This window comes from Eurypyga helias, unplaced genomic scaffold, assembly GCF_000690775.1.
Source record: "Eurypyga helias isolate BGI_N326 unplaced genomic scaffold, ASM69077v1 scaffold51192, whole genome shotgun sequence".
Taxonomy (NCBI): domain Eukaryota; kingdom Metazoa; phylum Chordata; class Aves; order Eurypygiformes; family Eurypygidae; genus Eurypyga; species Eurypyga helias.
In genome coordinates this window covers 1,491-14,874 of record NW_010234993.1, presented here as the reverse complement: position 1 = coordinate 14,874, position 13,384 = coordinate 1,491, and the positions used below count along the sequence as shown (strand labels likewise).

Genomic DNA, 13,384 nt, shown 5'->3' with positions numbered 1-13,384 from the left:
AGGATGTAAGAGGGCAACGTAATGGCAACAACATTTTGTCACGTCTTGGTAATCTTTTGAATATTAGATTGTGTCTAAGGTTCACTAAAGCAAACACGTTGGACAATTAATACAAGTTTTGTGTTCAGTCTGTTTTGTTGTTGTGGTGGTTTATTTTCTACAGCTGCATTACAGTATTAGCACGATAATATTGTATGACTTCAATTAAAATCAAGCCATGCTGATGGCAGAGGAAATTCATGCAGATGGTTGGTAGGGAATAGCTTTCCACAGAAATGACTCAGCTCTGGTTCGAGCTGGCAGAGCAAACAATTCCTAGCTGTGTAGGGTTGTGAAGGGAGCGCTGTTCATGGGAAAGTGGTGGTAGAGGTTAAAGTTCTTGATTTGCTAAGCTTGTGTCCCACAGGTACCTTTCTGGCCGAAGTAATGTGCTGGCAAGTACAGTGTCCTTGGTATAGGTGAGGAGATGCTAGAATAATGGCAGACCAAAAGCAAACCACAGCACGTGTTTTGCAGACGATCAGTGCCAAGACCTTACCTTTTTATTTGATAATTTCTCTTTCCAGATCCATAACAACCTACTGTCGTCTGACAGTTCTTTTAAGATGACAGTAGGGCTGCCTCTTCCAACAGCCGCCGCACTTCTCTCTCCTCTGCCCCCAGCCTCGTGTGTTTCACACCTCCCTTGAGCTTTACCAGCCATCGTGAGTCTGTGCAATGAGCTGAAACCTACGCCGAGTGCAGGAAATAATTACCTCTTTTTCGACCATGGGCTGAAAAACCCTGGTTGTTGCTTAACACAATGGATAATGTGAGAACGTAAGGGGGGGAAGAGTGAATTTTGCCTTAGGCGTCCGCATGGAGGACTTGGAACAAATGAGAGCAGTGACGAAACTGAGGCTGTGGAGTCATAGCATTTGGCTTGCCGGGTGCATCTTTGGTTTTATGATGGGTGTGTAAACAGAAGTAAACAACATTCTCCTCCATTTACTTCACCGGAGGGAAGTTCCTCAGGCAGCTGTTGTTCTGCTGCTTTTGTTTGGATCATGAAACGGGAAGGGTGGTCTAAATACACCCTCTTTCTTTTTTATTAAAATGTAGAAAACTGTCAGTGTGGGGGGTGTTTTTGTTGACGGAGATTTACCACAACTGTCTGTTTCTATTCCCGTTTTTATTGATGTTTATAAACCTGCACAGATAAACCGAGAAAAAGCTAAACACCCAGACCAGCTTCCTTGCAGTTTTCAGTCATGTTCTCGTTACAGAAAGGAAAGTAATTTTGTGGTAGTTCTGTCAAAACATAAAACATAACCTTGTTTAAACAATGAGCTATCTTTGCTCAGGTGTACGCTTGTTTGGACTATTATGTTAGCTCTGTTTTAGCAGACATTTATGTGCTGCCCCTTGCAACTGTTTTCAGAATTACTGATCAAAATCACTACAGTGGAATATAAGAAAACATTTACTTTTTATGTGGAAACATAACTTCTTGAAAGAAGCAGTGTGCAACCGTAGTTGCAACTTGGCAACCTGTCTGTTACAGCCCTAAACATCTAAGCTGTTCTGCTACACAAAACTGCACACTGTCTCATTTTGTTCTCTTAGGCTGTGAAAACCTCCTTGAAACCGAGAGGTAAAATAGGGGTACTTTTATGGCTGGCATTCTTTCAGAAGGGCCTGCTGGGAGAACGGATGCTGCTCTGATACCTCTTCGTCTTTCATTTTCCCTCAAGTTCAGTTTCATAACTTTGGCACCCAGAAAGCTGTTGAGCTATTAGCTACTTGGAAGCAAATTACATTTAGGTGACAATCCAGCTTGGGACTGCAGGTGTGGATGTGTGGTTTGGCCATGTGAATTTCTGTTTACTCCCCTTTATCATCTCTCTTGACAGTAATTGCTGTACTGTTATCATAAAAAATTAAGACAATGATTGTAGCTCTGACTTTTTGAAGAATAATCTCAGAATGCATTTCTAATTAATGGGAAGTTAGAAGGCCTCGATAACAATAATTTTTAAAGTTTTGTAATTCTGTAATAAGTGCTTTGTCTCGTTTGTAAAATGATGATTAAATAACCCACAGCACTTTCATGGCTGGGAATTGATGGGAAGAGCTCTTCACATTTGCTAATGTGGCTCCCATACCAAGTGATCTGAACACTCTCTCTCACTCCTAAGGCATATCTGTTGCTGCGAACTGGAGAAGTTGCACCAAAAATTGCTTTGTTTTCTGTTTCTCGTTTATCCTCTATGTGGGAACATGTGGCATGATTATGTTTGGCAGGAGGCTTGAACTCTGCATGTCTGCAAGGGATGTTCAGTCTTGTGCAGTCTGTTTTGCACAGATAGACCTGCTGGAATTTGAAATATTAGGCAGAGCCAAATGTTGGCTTGAGGTTTCTATATGCTTCTCAGGTAGTGGAGTTTTATGCTTTCTTAAATGCAGGAGTACTGCAGAAGTGGTAGAGCTTTCTACTGTGACAACTTCCACTAGCCATGCTGGGCTCTCGCTTTCTGTTGTGGAAATACCACAGCAGTCTTATCAAGGCCGCCTTCAGCTAGTCAGACTTCATAATAACGAAGCTGTCAGGCGCTTTGACTAGCGTGGCATTAACCTTGCTGTGGAGCATGGCAACGTGGCAGAGAGACCTGTTGGTTTTCTAGTATTTCATGTGTTACCACAGTGACAGTGGTGACAGGTCAGGTGCATTCCCAGGAGAGGTGAGTAGGGACCAGCTTCTCCTCTTAGCAATGAGATCAGGTGACGGAATGTGTGATGACTTGGTATTCATCTATTAAACTTAAACATTTAAAAAGACATTGCTATCCAAAACTTGAAGCTTTTTCTTGCTCATAGTTATGCTGTCTGGAAAGTTCCTCGGGTAATCTGTCATTTATAGTTCTTAAGGAGAAGCTGGAGAAGATCCCATTCCACAGTCCTTCCATTGACTAACCAGGGAAAAGGGGGGGGGGGGCGGAAATCTATTGAAAGTCACCTTTATAATAGCCTCTAGACACCCAGTACATGACCTTAATCAAATAATTGTAGACATGTTCTGTGGAATACACAGGCCATGGTGGTGGTGCTTTGTTTTTGTGTGGTTTTTTGGGATTTTTTTCTGTATTTCAGCCACTTATTTTATTAATTCTTTTTTTTGTTCACATAATGAGAGGCTGTAAACCTCTCAGGGGGCTAGAGATCATACATTTTTGCATCCAAAACCAAATACATGTTCAAAGGCTAATCGAGGAAACCCTTCTTTTTCAGTCAGTTAACTATGCCAATATGCATGAACAAGTGTAAGGTCGTCTTTATTCTAAAGTGGAGATCTCTAGACTTGTCTGTATAGTAACTTTCTCGACTGCCAGCTATAATTATACCTGTGACTGTTAGAACATTTACACTCCGAAACACAGGGGGAGCGTAGGCAGATTTTTGGCATGTTCTTTCTTCCTGCCTCCTGGCAGTGATGGAAAGGAATACGTACCAAAATAGATGAATACAGGAGATGCATAATTAAAACGGTTCGTATTGGTACCTCCAGTGTCTTGCTGCACATCTGACTTCTGATGATTTGCCTTTAATGGTTTCAGTTTAACTGGCTTCTCGGAGATAAATTTCTTAAGGATGCTATAATTGCAAACTGTGCTTTCAGACCCTAAATATAATGAAAGAATGATGGACAATGGCGACGAACTTTGCAGGGATGCTTGGTGTGGCACAATGTGACTTGAATCGAAGTCTGGGAGAATGGGTGGGAGAAGTCTCTGAACTGGTAAGCTGACAGGTTTTATTTCAGAGCAGGTAAAGTACCATTCGGTTTTGCTGTTGGCCAGAGACATTATACTCAACAATAGACAGTAGAAAACATAGAGAAAAATGAGTCATTGGTAGCCAATAAAATTCATGCTTATCAAAGACATCTCAAAACCTGTATGTTCTTAGTGGGCTTTTCAGAGACTTGAGACTGGTAAAAATGTGTCACATATATAGAAGGAACTTCCAAAGAATCCTGAAGGAATGCCTCTTATCTATGTTCTCTCCAATTGGGTAATTTGTCTTTAATGACTAAACAAGTCCATATTTTGAAGTGAAGTAATATCTTTTTGGGTTTTTTTCTCCTTTAAGAGAATGTTTTCGGGAATATGCCTTGGTTGCAGTTTATAGTCTAGTCCCTGAAAGAAAGGTATTGCAGAAAATTCTCCTCGCAGCTACGCTGCTTCTGGCATTAGAAATGGAGGCAGACAGATGGGATGAAGGATGTGGCATCTTCAGGGGAATGTCTCAGGAAAATTCTCTTGTGCTCTTTGTGCCCTTCTCTTCTGAGTAAATAAGTCTTAAGAGCTACTGTAATTTTCAATTTACTGAAAGTAACCTTGACGTTTTTGTTGGCTTGTTTGTTTATAGCCTTTTAACAACAACTTGTTGGGAAGGAGCAAAAGTACTAGTGTGGCAAAAGATCCGTTGTTGTAAAGCGTCTGGTTAGCGTGTTGCTGCTGCAGGGCAGATGATGATGGGTAGTGCATCTGCAATGGAAAGTCTGAGTAAAAGTGAACGTAGCAGCATAAAACCTATCATTCCACTGCTTATTATGTTGTATTAGTTGTGCTAGCAGTGACAAGAACAGGATTAAAAGCAATGCAGCTGAGTAGTGGGTTTTTTCCTTGCTTATCAGAAACTTGAAGTTCTAAGGAAAAAAAACAGGGATCACCTCTCTGGGGCAGCCTCTTTCCATGAGGTTCCATGTACCTCTTTTGCAAGTCCTGGAGCTGTGACTGAGACTGGGGAACTGCAGGGAGCTGTTTGCTCTGTTTTGCATGGTACGAGACCGCACTTGTCTGTGGAAGTCCCTGAAGAAGCCTGCTAATATTTGAGTGTAGCAACACGGAGGTTAAAAGGCAGCCTGCCATCCCTGTTGTATAATTATTTTTTGGTGAAGTGGAGGAAGTAGGAAGTCAGAAATATGGAGGAGAAATATTTGTAATACTTGAGTAAGCATCTAAAAACTTCATAATTAGAAACTCTTAAGATTCAGTAGGAACTCCAACTGAAAATTTCCTGTCCTTCTGTGCCTCCCAGCTGCAACTGAGCAGCCAGAAATGGGAGTAGACTGTAGTCTGTGGTACTTTGGTGACGGAGGGGAAAATGTCATTGGTCCATAATGAACAAGTTTTCTAGAATGTTTTTGTGTACAAGCTGATGTTGTTGCAGGGAGAGCATTGAAGTAAACTGTTCTTTGCTCAAGGATATATCAAAGGCTGCTACTTGGCTGATAAAAGACCACATGCCATTTGTTTTTCGAACCTGTCTGTGTTGCAGAACCATTTGGTTTGTGAAATTTAGCTATCCAGTAGGTCAGTGGCAGTGGCGTAGTCTGTATTTGCCTGAGCAATACAACGAAGGCCCTCCTTTCTGCCCTGGGTATGTCAGGTGTTAGTCTTGCTTTTCAAAGTCTTCTGCTTCCTCCTCCTCTCCCTAGCTGTTGACTTTTGCTCAGTCCCAAAGAAAAGATCAATTCCTGCCTCTCCCTGTGATCGCAAAGCCAGGCTGTATTGCCTACTTGTTTTTCAAACAAACGTCTCTCTGTGTTCTCCCCATGTTGCCTCTCAGCCTTCAAAGCAGCCCTCCAGAAACATCCACAAAGCTTTCTCCTTACTTCTTAAAGCCTTTGCAACGGTATCCGCAAACCCTTAGGGAAGGCTAATGCTTCTGAGGTGCTTTGGCTTTGAATATTAAACAAACTGTAATGTCATTTTGTTTCCTTGTTCCTTCATTTCCGTATCTCCTTTCACGCACTTAACTTTTTTTGGCAAAGACTGCTTTTTGCCCTGACGGAGCGCTAGTGCTCGTGGGGCCCTTTGATAATAGGGATGATGAAGAAGAGCTCGCATGCGTATTTGGCACGGCGTTTAAAGAAGTACTGCGGAAAGTGGGACATTAAGTTATTAATGTATCTGTTTTATCTTCCACAGAAGCTCCTTGTGCTACTCCGCTGATCTGTAGCTTCGGAAGGCCGGTGGACTTGGAGAAGGATGACTACCAGAAGGTTATATGCAACAACGAGCACTGTCCGTACAGCACCTGGATGCACCTCCAGTGCTTCTACGAGTGGGAAAGCAGCATTCTCGTCCAGTTCAACTGCATTGGCAGAGCCAGGAGCTGGAACGAAAAGCAGTGTCGCCAAAACATGTGGACAAAGAAGGGATACGACCTGGCTTTCCGCTTCTGCTCCTGTCGGTGTGGGCAGGGTCACTTGAAGAAGGATACTGACTGGTACCAGGTGAAGCGAATGCAGGATGATAAGAAGAAGAAATCAGTGTTGGAGAAGAGCACGGGAAGGTCCGTGGCAGAGTCAGCAGAGGAGGCCAAAAAGGGCAGGCCGGCCAACAAGCCGCAGAAAGGCTTGAGTCATGACCTCCAGCGAAGGCACTCGATGGACAGGCAGAACTCCCAGGAGAAGGGCGTCATGGGCGGCAGCTACGCAGTTCGTTCCCCTTGTGTCTCTCCCGGCCAGTCTCCCCCCACCGGCTACTCTATTCTCGCCCCCACGCATTTCAGTGGCCCTCGTTCCTCGCGATACTTGGGAGAGTTTCTGAAGAACGCCATTCACCTGGAGCCCCATAAGAAGAACATGGCTGGCGGGGGCCTGTTCAGGAACGCACATTTTGATTACGGGGCAGCTGGCTTGCAAGCGCATAGATCAGGACACTTCGATGCCCCCGTGCAGTTCTTGAGAAGGCTCGATCTATCTGAGCTGCTTACTCACATCCCCAGGCATAAATTGAATACCTTCCATGTGCGGATGGAAGACGATGCCCAGGTGGGCCAAGGGGAGGACCTTCGGAAGTTTATCCTTGCTGCTCTTAGTGCCAGCCACAGGAACGTTGTAAACTGTGCGCTATGCCACAGGGCGCTGCCAGTGTTTGAACAGTTTCCGCTGGTGGATGGGACCCTGTTCCTTAGCCCATCGAGACACGATGAGATTGAATATGATGTTCCCTGTCACCTTCAAGGTACAGGTTGTCTGTCAGTCATGCTAGGCTTCATTAAATGGTGGAACTGCCTTCTGTGCCCTGCCCTGCCACATTTTAGATTTTCATCTTGATTCTGCGTTTTTAAGCAGTTCTGTAAAGCTTGAAGTCGTGTCCAAATTATCGCATGGATCAGATTGAAACACTTGGGAAGGAATACAAGGAGCAAATGCCCTGTAGAATGGTTCATGCCTTGTGTTTGGGTTTACAGTTAAGAGATTTCTCATCTGGTTTCTAGGTAGACCACGGGAACGTTTTCCAGCTGCTCTGTTCCGCAGCGTGTGCATGCTGATTTATCTGTTGTGAGCTTTACTCCAAGATACATGTCAATCTTTTAAATTTTAGCATGCTGTGCTGCAGCGTGGGTGAAAGTTTCGTTCGTGCCACCAGTGAGATGGCATGTCTCTTGTCTGCTTTCAGACAAGAGTATCAGTTTTGGTTTATAGCAAACTACTTTTTTTTCTTATATGTATGAAAAGGGCTGTATACGACCTGGCCAATGTTAACACTCACCTGAAGAGGTTGGACGTAGTAAAAGTAAGCTCTTAGTAAGGTATGTTGAAGCAGCAAGGGTGTAGTGGGGGATTTAGACTTATTTCCAAAGTCCTACCTGTTTGGACTGCACTCTGGTCATGTCCCAGCTCTGAGCTGAGTTGAGACCAAGGCATGAGAAGTACTCTTCTCCTCCTGGAGGAACAAATGGATGTGGGCTAGGATGAGCTTCAGCTCTTCCTGATGAAAGCTGTGCCCCAAACTGAGTGATCAGGATGGTACGGGGCAAAACATGCCTGTCCTGCAGCCTGCTGTCAGCCAGCATGGCTGAAATAAGTCAGAGGAAGTATTTGTAGTTTGCTGTTCAAAAACATAGAATTATACGTTGAAACGTGTTTGGAAGGCTTTAACAAGAGATATCTTAACATTTAAACCTCTCTGCTTTCAGTAAAATATGTTACATCCCATGCATGATCATAATCCGTGTTATGTAACATTCCTTTACTCAAGAAACTTTGTTTTGTTTTTATTCTTTCCTTAAATCACTGTGCACTAAGTCACTAAACTGTATTCATGCTAACATTACTGTTCCTGCCTAATGTATTTAAGGGAAAAAAAGTGATAGGCAAATATACAAGATAAAAAAGGCTCTAGGATAAGCAGAGTATACGTATGTGAGAGAACAATGCTTATTTCTTTGGTGGAGAGCCATGCACAATGTGCTTGTGACTTCATCAGTACTAATAGCTGGTTTAGTAATAATGAAACTTGTCACTTGTTAGCATTTGCAACTAAGAATGAAACTCTGATTTTTTTTTTTTTTTAATTAATTGCTCCTCACCCATTGGATGATACATCTGAAGAACTTGTGGAGACAAGATACCATGAATAATTAATTGTTAAAATTTTTGCCTCCTTGTCCTGGGTAGAATGGTCTATTATCAGAAGTACTCTTTGAAATGAAATTAAGCTTGCAGGGTGCCGTTTCAGGGTGTTATTTTCTCTTCAGTACAGAAAATCAGTTCTTTTATTTCAGGCATGCTTAAGATATCAGGTGCTTCATTTCCTATATAACAAGGATCTCAAAAGTTAAGTGGTGGAGGAATGCACTGTTTTAATGTGCGGGAGCAGTGCAGAACTTCGGATGAGGAAAATTATTTCATCTTTCTGCACAACACAAAACATTTGTGCGTGGAATTATTTGAAAGCCTCCAATCTTGAATGTTCATTTCAGGATCAAGGTTTATTATATTTGCACTTCAGTCTCATCACATCACATTTTCTACAACTGAACACACCAGTGTGGAATAATTCCATTTTTACCAGCTTATACTAGCTAGTTTATTTGTATATATATTTTTTTGTAAGAATCTGTTTTGTTTTCTCATTTTTTCTAAAATAGTTGTCTTAAAAAACAAAACAGGTCAAAAAGCAAACCATTTGTTTTAAAGTATCTGGTATAATCTAATCATGGATTGTTAATATTTTATTCCCTTTTATCTAGAAAGGGTACAAGATGCGTGTCTTCTTTAAATTACAGGTTGTGATGTATGCAATACTTAGATGCTAAAGAACAAAAATTGCATTCCAAAATAAACGTGTAGTATATGCAGTCCTGTTTTGTAGCTGATCTGTAACTGCAGTACTTCTTTGTCTTGCATAGCAGTGCAAAATATAGTGTATTACAGAATTAGTACTCTCGGTCAGCTCACTTTTAAAAACCAACTATTAAACTACATATGGATTCAGTCACTACAAATCAGGCACAATCTAGATGCCAGCTCTTTGTAATTTTTTTGTAGGGCTTTTTGTTCTGTGTGAAATTTGCATCTCAGTTTTTGCGCTGGTGAGTTTAGTAACGTTTATGTAGAGAAAATACCTCATTTTCAAGTCCAAGCCGCTTGATTTTTGTGAAAGTCAATATAACTCAGGTTTTGAAAGTCATTGTGACCACAGAGCCTGAGGTCACGATAGAGCTCGTTAGATTCGTAGGTCTGAATGGCATGTGAAAGTCTGTGTGTGTGTAATATATAATGTTTTCAAATATACTTACTGTAAATGAATGGTCAGGAAAAGGTACATGAAAGAAAATTGCTCTTCTGGCTGTTGCTTTTTTCCATGAGGGATATTAGGTCCTTTGCTTTGCTGGAAGATTTTGGCAAGTTGTTAAATGAATCTGTACCCAGCTTGCTAATAAGCTTCAACACTTCTCCGCTTCTTCTGTCAGGTGGGGATGAAGCTAGGGCACAATCCTCGTTTTGGAAACACTGTGGCTGATCACGTAGCTTAACCTGGCATCTGTTGATGGAGCTTCGGCAGTTCCTTTTATAAAATATTTTGCTAAAGTCTACCAGCAAATGGGGGAAGGGAGGATGGGCAGGGTGATGACTAATTCCCGAGTTTTGCATCCATGGAAATGAGCTTCAGTCAAGCCCTGTGTATTTCCCATAGAGAAAGATTTATTTTTTTTTTTTACTTTATCATTTACCCTTTAAAAGAAAAATATTTCAATAAGGTGTGATTTGTATCACTAACGGGCAGGTAATACATTGTGGGAAATGTCTGGTTTAATCTTCTGTTTTAGTCTCCTTAAGAAGTGTCTTTCCTGTCCACAGGAAGGCTTATGCACCTCTACGCTGTTTGTGTAGACTGCTTAGAAGGGGTTCACAAAATTATCTGCATTAAGTGCAAGTCCCGATGGGATGGCAGCTGGCACCAGCTGGGAACGATGTATACCTACGATATTCTGGCAGCATCTCCCTGTTGTCAGGTTAGTACTGTACGTAAATAAGACTCATAAGGTGAAATTCCAACTGGTGATAAGTGAAGCCAAGGTTTGTGTTTCTCTTCTCCCCTCCCTGTTTTCATCTTTCTTTTCCAGCCTGTACCTATGAGTGCAATACAAGAAAGCTGACCGAGTCCTGCCTCTTTCTTTTAACTGATGTGGCACAAAGGCCAATAGCTAGACAAAAACCAGTGCAGTGGTCCATGGTTATTACTTATGTTTTTAAATAAGGTCCCTTTAAATGCATCTACAATTAAATCTAATGCTTGGGATGATCCCTAGCAAGCATCTTTGGCATCAGATGTAATTCCAGAAGCATTTTAATAACGACTGCACATTTTGAGTAGATGTTTCATGTGTTCAAGGTTCTTTCAGTTGCTTGAATTGTGTTTTATCTTAAGATAATTGTAGCAAAAAAGCTAGGGGAACGGGAAGGTCTAAAGAGTCTGTTCTTGGAGATTATGCAGCTCTCCTTAACTTCTGCTGCGACTGACTGACGATGGTACCCCACCACTGCCTGATGCAGCTTAGTTTTCGTTAAACGCTCCCCTAACCTATACCTTGGGTGAGAAAGGCCCAGGGCCTGGGGTTACTTCAGAGCAGACAAGTGCCTGAGGCAGCAGTCATCAGCATCCAAGAGAATTGTCCGTGCACAAAAAGGGGCAGAGGACTTTTGTTTTGTAGCTAGGGTAGATAGCCATGGAAAAAGCATTTGGCTGGGAATGGCACAGTGCTCCGCTTGGGATGCTCAGGAGCAGGCTGTTGCCTTCGGACATGCACGTTCTGTTACTGGGTGAGAACAGGAGCCTCACAAAGATGCATTCATTTGAAGTACAGTCAATTCATGGTATTGTGCGTGCTTAAGAGCGATCTAAAAATATAGTTTTGTCAGTTTTCAAAATGCCATTTTATTTTAAATTTAACATATATACCAAAATGTGTTGCTCAAAGGACAAGTGGAGCTGCTGCTACTGGATGGAATGCCATTGATAATCATTATAACTAAAGACAGCGATACTGCCTCCAAATTTCGTGCCTCTTGAGATTGTAACTTTTATTTTTTAAATAGGGACTCTTAAAGATAAAACACCGATGATAACTTGCTAGCTGTGTAAAAGCCAGGAAATTTAAATCTGAATTGCTTCTGTTGAATGTACAAGACAAGAACTAAGGTCTCATTATACGAGAGCCTTAATTACATGATTAATGGACAGTGTGACAGTACATGGTAAGTAATAAAGCTGAATATGAAATCATTAGCTGCAGTGACTGTGATTGCCAGATAATACACATTATTGTTTCACAGTGATTGTTACAGGTGATTCTGTGCATACAGAGGAATGACATTTAAATATGGTATATAATTTAACTCTGAATTGCCTTGCTAATTTGTATTTTGAATAATTTTGTACCTTATTTCAAAATATTTAATTATACATCACAAATGTGCATGTAGGATAATGAACTGCAGCCATTAGCAGGTAACTAGCAGATTGCTGATGTGCTGGACAGTAGCAAGGGGGGAAACAACACTTTGGTGAAGAAAATCATACAAATCCATGCCCTGCTAGATTGTATTTCTTAGAATTTCTGATTTTCAAGCAGACCAGATGGCTGTGGAGCTGATGGTTTGTTTCTTTTTGAGTCTCATCTCAACAGTAACTACTTTAATAATTTCTTCCTCTCCTCATCTCAGGAAAATTCCTTAAATCAAGGTTGCCATAGAAAATCATTTTTTGTTCTTCTCGGTGAAAAGCCGAAGCTCTCATTAACATATTGGGCTGGAAGTTAAGGTGTGATACAGCTCGGGCCCTCACTTCTCATTTGCCACCGTTACTCTTCAACTCCTTTACAGTCTCAAATCCCTCCTGCTTCTCTCCAGTTTCAAACGGCCTGCCGAGCTTTCACACCGCCTGTTGATTTCTTTGCGGCAAATGGGCTGGGTTTCTCAGCTAGATTCCCTCCAAAGGCTTATGGTTTTTTTTGTTACTGCTGAAGATCACTATCTCTGTCTGTCTGCACCCTTGACCTTGAATTATTTCCCATATCCACCCCGTTATGTTGGCCCTGTCTCAGTTGGATTTTGTAGAACAGTTTGCGTAACCTGATAGGTGTTATAAATGCTGAAATAGATACCGGAAGCGATACAATGACAGGCCATGCTGGTAAAGTAGATTGAGTTATACTTTTGTTAAACCAAAAGACTAATATATTTCATAGACAGATCCTTTCCAAACCTCAGCCTAAATGGTTGATTTGCGTGGCGCAAATGTAAAGCTTTTCTCTTCGCTTTGGGACTTCATTTAAGATTTGTTGAGGTGGCACTTCTTGTGCTGGGGATTGAGGCATGGGTTCAGAGATTAATCAACACAAAGCAGTCGTGTGTGTACACAGACTTTGAAATTCTCTGCCTCCTGTCAGTCAGTGTGGGAGGTGGCTTGCGGTCCAGAATTTGGGGGCGGTATTTCATGTGAAAAACATTGTGCCTGTGAGTTACCAGTCTGGGTGAGGAGTGTCCTCACCAGCAGATCCCAGTACTGCCAGTTCCTGACTTAGCCCCTCTCTGTCCGCGGAGGACAGGGCAGGGGCCTGCGTGTGATGTTCTCTTTTTCGGAGGGGAGGAGTAGAGGTGAGATTGCTTATTTCAAAAGGGGGTTTTTGTTTCTTTCTTTCTTTGTTTTTTACAGGCTCGACTGAACTGTAAGCACTGTGGGAAGCCAGTAATAGACGTACGGATTGGCATGCAGTATTTCTCTGAATACAGCAACGTCCAGCAGTGTCCTCACTGTGGAAATCTAGACTACCACTTCGTGAAGCCATTTTCTTCATTTAAAGTTTTGGAAGCTTATTGACGAAAGCTTTGCTTTAGTAATAGCTATTTTATGGGTATTTCAACTTTATTACATATCTTTTTATAGGATTCATTCTGTGATGAAATTTAATTTCTTTTCTAACTGAAAGAGCAGCTTCTTTGTCTGTGTACATATTAATATGTATATATACATGTTGTTAAAACCAGAATCCTCCTGACAAGATCTGTGTGAAGGTTGGAGGTAAGCCAATTTAATGGCCTTCG

The 13,384-nt window shown here is 41.8% G+C and overlaps 1 protein-coding gene across 1 annotated transcript; it reads left to right on the top strand.

The window, feature by feature from the left end:
* The first annotated feature begins 3,685 nt into the window (after nt 1-3,685).
* HECA (headcase homolog (Drosophila)) lies at nt 3,686-13,160 on the top strand. Its single transcript, XM_010146602.1, has 5 exons — nt 3,686-3,775; nt 4,408-4,441; nt 5,973-7,013; nt 10,139-10,293; nt 12,996-13,160. Exons 1-5 carry the CDS (start codon nt 3,686-3,688, stop codon nt 13,158-13,160), a joined length of 1,485 nt encoding a protein of 494 aa, XP_010144904.1.
* Nucleotides 13,161-13,384: the final 224 nt, after the last annotated feature.